Source organism: Corylus avellana, chromosome ca9 (assembly GCF_901000735.1).
Source record: "Corylus avellana chromosome ca9, CavTom2PMs-1.0".
NCBI classification, from domain to species: Eukaryota; Viridiplantae; Streptophyta; class Magnoliopsida; order Fagales; family Betulaceae; genus Corylus; species Corylus avellana.
The window spans coordinates 20,740,696-20,746,873 of NC_081549.1; the positions used below are offsets into that span (position 1 = coordinate 20,740,696).

The 6,178-nt window shown below is 34.3% G+C and overlaps 1 protein-coding gene across 1 annotated transcript in view; it reads right to left on the reverse strand.

Moving 5' to 3' along the window:
• Positions 1-2,472: 2,472 nt before the first annotated feature.
• LOC132162462 (AT-rich interactive domain-containing protein 2-like) overlaps positions 2,473-6,178 on the reverse strand; it is a 4,905-nt gene continuing 1,199 nt past the window's right edge. The window contains exon 2 of the mRNA XM_059572701.1: positions 2,473-6,164. Within this exon, the coding sequence (XP_059428684.1) occupies positions 5,447-6,164 (718 nt within the window). The 3' untranslated portion in view covers positions 2,473-5,446. The remainder of the gene's footprint in view (positions 6,165-6,178) is intronic.

Sequence of the window (6,178 nt, forward strand, 5' to 3'; positions counted from 1 at the left end):
AAACAGGACTACAATCTCTGGAAAAAAAAATTAAAAAATTGAAAGAGAAAGGCCTATGCCATTTTATTAAATTATATCTTTAATTTTTCTTTGGAGTGATTCACACATTATCTCCATCATATGGGCTATGAGATGTTTAGGAAATATTACAGAGCCTTGCAAAAATAAAATTTGACCATAGACTTCACAAAAGAAGCTCTTTAACCCTAGACACTAGGATGCTAAACTCCCATCAGCAAAGCAGGAATCAAGCTTGGCAATGATTATTTCTCAAAGAATGAGATCTTTATCAGTCCACTGGTGGCATTGAAGGAAGCAACCCAATCAATATTTTGTTCTCACTAAGTTTGAGATGATGCTTTTTTTTTACTTTATATATAATTTGTAAAAGCCCTATGATCAAACAAATTTGCCTCCAAAGTCAAAAAGTGGCAAGGAAAACATCCCAACATGCTTCTTCATGGAGGATAAAGAAAGAATGAATGAAAGAAAAAAGAGAAGAAAAGAGGCTCATAACCCAATGGCATGTCTAGGTTACTCCCATTAGCCTTCAATGGGAAGTGGGTGGGTAATAATTTGTTTAAGGTAATTGAGAGCATAATTGTCAACGGTTGTGTGCTCATGCTGCTCCTCGAGGTTCTGCCACTTTTTTGATACACAAATTGTATCTGCCAAGACTTGATGTTTTTATGTTGTACCAGCTCTCTATCATGGTTTCTTTTTGCAAAAATTAATTGGCAGCCAACTTTGAAAAATTTGGCACTTTCTTCGGCAACTTAGCATCCTTTAGCATCTTATATGTCGTTCACATTTGATGATTTATCAATATAGTACCAGCGGGTATGTTTGTTAATGTGTTTTGAATGATATTTTTTATTTTGGAAAAATTACAGTTTATCTCTTAAAGTTGACGTTTTTTAATTCGAACACCAAAGTTTCAATTTTTGCAATTAACCCCCCCCCCCCAAAAAAAGTTTTAAGTTTTTGCAATTTGACCAATGATATCCAAAACTTTCCATATTGTCCCTAATTTTTTTTTTTTTTTTTTTATAAAAAAAAATTTAAAAAAAATTCGGGGAGGCTACGCCATCTGACCATTTTTGCACCCTCAAATTTGTTTTTATTTTATTTTATTTTTTAAATTTAAAAAAAATAAATAAAAATTAGGGGCAATATGAAAATTTTGGGATAATATTGCTCAAATTGAAAAAAAAATTGAACTTTGTGGAGGTAGATTGCAAAAATTAGAACTTTGGTGTTCGAATTGAAAAACGTTGTCAAGGGTAAACTATAATTTTCCCTTTTGTTTTTGATTTGAAAGGGTGGTTTTGATGTGCATGAAGTTAAAAGTAAAAATATGTTTTGTGTTTTGAGTTATTTGTTAATGTATTTATTTATGAGAACGAAAAACAAAAGTTTTAATAAACATAGCCGCATGCATATCCTTCATGAGTCTCTTGGTTTATGGAAGTCAAACAAGAGAAGGTTTGCTAGTTTTATGTGGAAAGAAAAATGTTGCGAATCACAAATTGGGAGGAGAAATTGAAACAAATCTAATAACTAATTGTACTAGGCACTGAGGATAATGGCTCTCCAAATGCCATATCAACCTAAATAAATACAATTTACGTAGAAACACATCATTGTAAATACTAATATGATTCTTTTACTCAGAAATTAGGGTTCAAATTATATCATCGAACAATCAAAGTTCAACTTTTTGTGAATGCTTAGGGAAGAATTAGTTTGTCGAACATCGAACTTCAGATTGAGGAAGCCTGCAAAGAGAAAAATAATCAAACATAGAGAACCTTGTCAAGTGTGCTGGTGGGAGATCGCTCCGTTAAAGCCCAAAGAAAGTGATTCAAAAACAAAGCGTTTATACTAGATAGTTCGCTCCTAAAACTGTAATAAGTTAAATATTCCAATAATTTCACTATGCTGGTCAACAACTATTTTCGTCAAAAGTTGCACCTTGTGTTTGTCAAGAAATTCATTTTAACCCCTTGAATATTATTAGGAAAAAGCAAAGACCAAAAGATTAGTTCTCCTTTTACCAACCTGTCGCATGAAATCATGTTACAATATTTGCTTGAACTTTTATTGATGTGGTTTTTAGTTTGAACATATAACATACGATGATATACACGTTGGCTTAAATATCTCATCTTGTTTATTGGACTTTATGCACCTTAACAATGTAGAAATTGGATTCTTACTTTGTGGTAAAATGTATGTAAGCCTGTAATCCTAACAAGGATTAGGAGGTTGTAAGGGGTAATTTCTGTTATAGTCAAGCTTTTGATGAAGCTCGTACTCGGCTCCAACTAAAATATTAAGTCAGTGAATAGAATATTCACATATTTCACTTGGCGCTATTATACTTACTTTTGATTGATGCAGCGAAAATTGCATGTATTTTTTTTTTTTCTTCCTTTTGAAACCACAAACCCACCTTGACATAAACATAAATTGAATGCCAATACTATAAAAAGATATCTTCATATAACTATAAGAGTTATTACATTAAGGCAAGACAATGTTGCCTCAAAATTACAAAAAGCCACATATGACACTAACACATGGGCTGAGATCTATAAAAGTCTAGCCAACTCCAAATGTTGAGATCACATGTTAAGCGTATTGCCTACACTTAACTGTTGGGGGTTTGTTAAAGAGTATTGCCTCGACTTAACCATTGGGCTTGTTAAGTGTATTCCTCCAATTAACCACTAGGTTGTTGAGTGTTTAACTCCCTCTCAACGCTTGAGTCACGACAAAACATTTACCGAGAACCTTTCCTTTCATTTCACAAAACTTATTCTTTTCTTTCCAAATCGCTTATCTTCGAAATCTCTTTTCTTTCAATTTTTTTTTTTTTTAAAAAAAAAAAATTAATATACAGGGGGCATAATTGAATATAATTAAATTCATTGTCATCACTAGAGCATATTTGGGATTTTGCTTGAGAAATAGAACATTTAAGTTAAAAAGTGTTTTTTTTTTTGGACAAAAACTTCATTTTTAAGCATTTGCCAAAAGTGTCTTTTGATTATCTTTAGAGTAAAAAAGTCAAATACGTACTTTTAAATTTTTTTACCAAACATGTCAGCTTTTTAAGTATTAAAAATACTTTTTACCCTTTATAACGCAATCCCAAACATGCCCTTAGTTTATTAAAATTAGGGCTATTAGTCTTCAAATGGTAACTCAATCAGTTAGGAATCATTCCTCATGAAGCGAAAGTTACTAGTTCAAATCTCCCTCCCCTATTTCCCTCTCCTTGTGAGGACATTTAAAAAAAAAAAAAAAAAAAATTAGGGCTAAAAATTTTTGACACGACTGGTGAACCTGACACAAACCCAACACAAAATTAAAAGGTTAGAGTTGAAAAGTTTAATCCGTTTAATTAAATTGGTTAGATTATGGTTAACTTATAGTCTTATATACATGCTTCAACACGACTCGAACTCAACATGTGACATAATGGCAATCAATTTTTGACATGACCCATAAACCTAACATGAACCAAATCCAAAATTATATGGTTAAAGTTGAGGGGTTTGACTCGCTTAATTAAATTGGTCGAGTTATAGTTGACCTATATAGTCTTATACACATGCTTCGACACAACACGACCCAAACCCAACACTTGAACACAAATTGCCACCTCTAATTGAAATATGCATTTAGCAATACATAATATCATAAAACATCTAAAACAATTTGATAACGGTCGGTTAGTAAGTTTTTACTTAACACCTGCTATTCTTTCTTCAACTTTGTTTACAACTCGCAATTTGTAACCATCTACATCTACGTTTTAACTACATGTCAGTTTCTAGGATATTTCATTGTCCTAAGGCTTTATCAGACAATTATTTTTCCTATATACACACACATCAAAGCAGCTCGCCAGGACAAGATCCAAACAGACTACCAAACGAGTGCTTCTCTTACCGGTATTGTCTGGACGAGCTCCTCGGGTCTCCTCTACATTTCCTCATTCAGACAGAATTCAAACGAGCTACATTGCCTAATGCCTATCTTCATACTTCTATCTAGTCCGAACGGGGTCTCCCTATAAAAATGCCATGTCTAGAGGGGGTCCAAACAAGATACTGATCGAGCTTCACTGACTATTTCTCTTTCACCTCGTTCGGACAGAACTAAGAGGTTGTCCGGACGTGCATCGTGTAGAAAGAAACATATGATCTATCACTCCAAAATAACTAGTCAAGTTACAATTGAAGCTCAATAAAATTATTTATAAAGCTCAGTCTCACCTAGTAAAGAATTAATGTGGGACTTGGCACCTCATGAGTGTTGGAGAGATAAGCGGTTTGAAAGTTTTTTACCAAGAGTACATTAATATATATATTTGAACACCATATTAGCCTAAAAGCTAATGAGCTTGGGCCCACTTAGGTTATATGTTCTCAACATGAGACTCAACACTCAAAAGTCTACTCACAACAATCTCTTTCTCATTTGTGAGTCTCCTCCACATTGGTTCAACTTCCCATCGCTTGTGAGTCTTTTTACATGTCCAAGAGTGTTACACATACAAGAGTTGCGAAAGCGAACACAACTCTAAACCAGATACATCCAGACACCCGTCCCAAAAAGTTAATCATGGCTTTGATTGGACATCACACTAGCCTAAAAGCCTAAACTAATGGCGTTTTGGTCCATTTAGGTATATTAACAATTGTTTTTTGTTATATTTTCTCAATGCGAGACTTAACACTCACTACTCACAACAATGAGTTCTTTTATAATTTATCTACTTTCATATAAACTTTTATAAGCATAAATATACTTTGTAATAGTTATCAACAACAGCTTCTGCTGCAACTACTAGAACAAAATAACATTAAAAAAGTGCAACCCTAAACTCTAATAATAAGGGTGACATTGTAAAGTTTTGAAACATGATAACCGGACATTGAAACTTCTTAAATTTTAAGGATACGATTGTAAAAGTGCCAAAACATTAAGAAGTACAGTAAGTGAAGTTTCCCTTAAATTAAGTGTGACAACTAAATGGAGTTAGATCTGACTTTGTTCAATAAAACCTTTTCTTTCTTTCTTTTGTTTTCACTTTTCAAAACAAAAACATTAACAAACAACCGAAACACTCAAATTTATTTTTACATTTATGTCACATATGAATACTTTTCAAACAAAAACACCCTTCAAAAAGCATCGACAAACAAAGCCTTAATTTTCATCTTATATTATCAATGCTTTATATCAGGTGTAAATACAAATTCTACCAAAACTTTTGATCCAAAATCACACCACACCAGCCTAATGATCAACCTACCAAAAAGACCCTTGAGCACAACTCGAGGGATGATATCTACAGACAAGGCCAACGCGAGTGTAGAGTATTCGAATATGTGGGATAATCCTAGCTTTACATCATTTACAAAAAGTCATGTTATTCCTCAACCGGTACCTCGTCATCAGCCTGGTCATCGTCACTGTCAAATGTTTCAAGGGAAGATTTGCTCTGCAGGCTCATACGTCTAGGAATAAACACGTTGAAGTAATAACTCAAAATACTTTTCATGGACTTTGATGGAAAACGCTTCAAGGCTAGCTCCCAAAAGTTGGCTACCTTCCACAGTGGATTCACTTTTACAAGGGATTCAAATCTGCTTTGTTCTTCCAAGGTCCATGACTTCGAAACGGCTTCTTCTCCCATCTCATCAAACTTCCAACATCGGAAAGCAGCACCAATATCGGATTGCAAACGGAGCCTTTCTTTAAGAACATGGCGTTTAACGCAATCAGCAGATCCAGGGGAGACACAAGAGCAAGCGTCATGTCTCCCTTTCCCAACTGCTTTCACAGTGGTTTCTGTATTCCTACCTTCCATGGGCCAAATTCGGGTGCCCAACCACTTTAAATTTTCTGAATCATCATCACCACCATAAAGATTCTTCCTCTTTTCTAGGCATGTCCACTCTGGAATTTCAGCCTGAAACTTGGGACCAATGGGAATAACAGGTCTACAGAAATGATCACCGCTAGAAATCATCCTCATTGCTGAATCAATGAAATCTGCCACGGCTACAGGGTTTTGAATGCTATCAATGATCCCTAGTGCTCGTTGAAATTTCGGATTTGGTTCCTCTAAGCTTGAGGAATCTGAACTGTCAAATGTTTC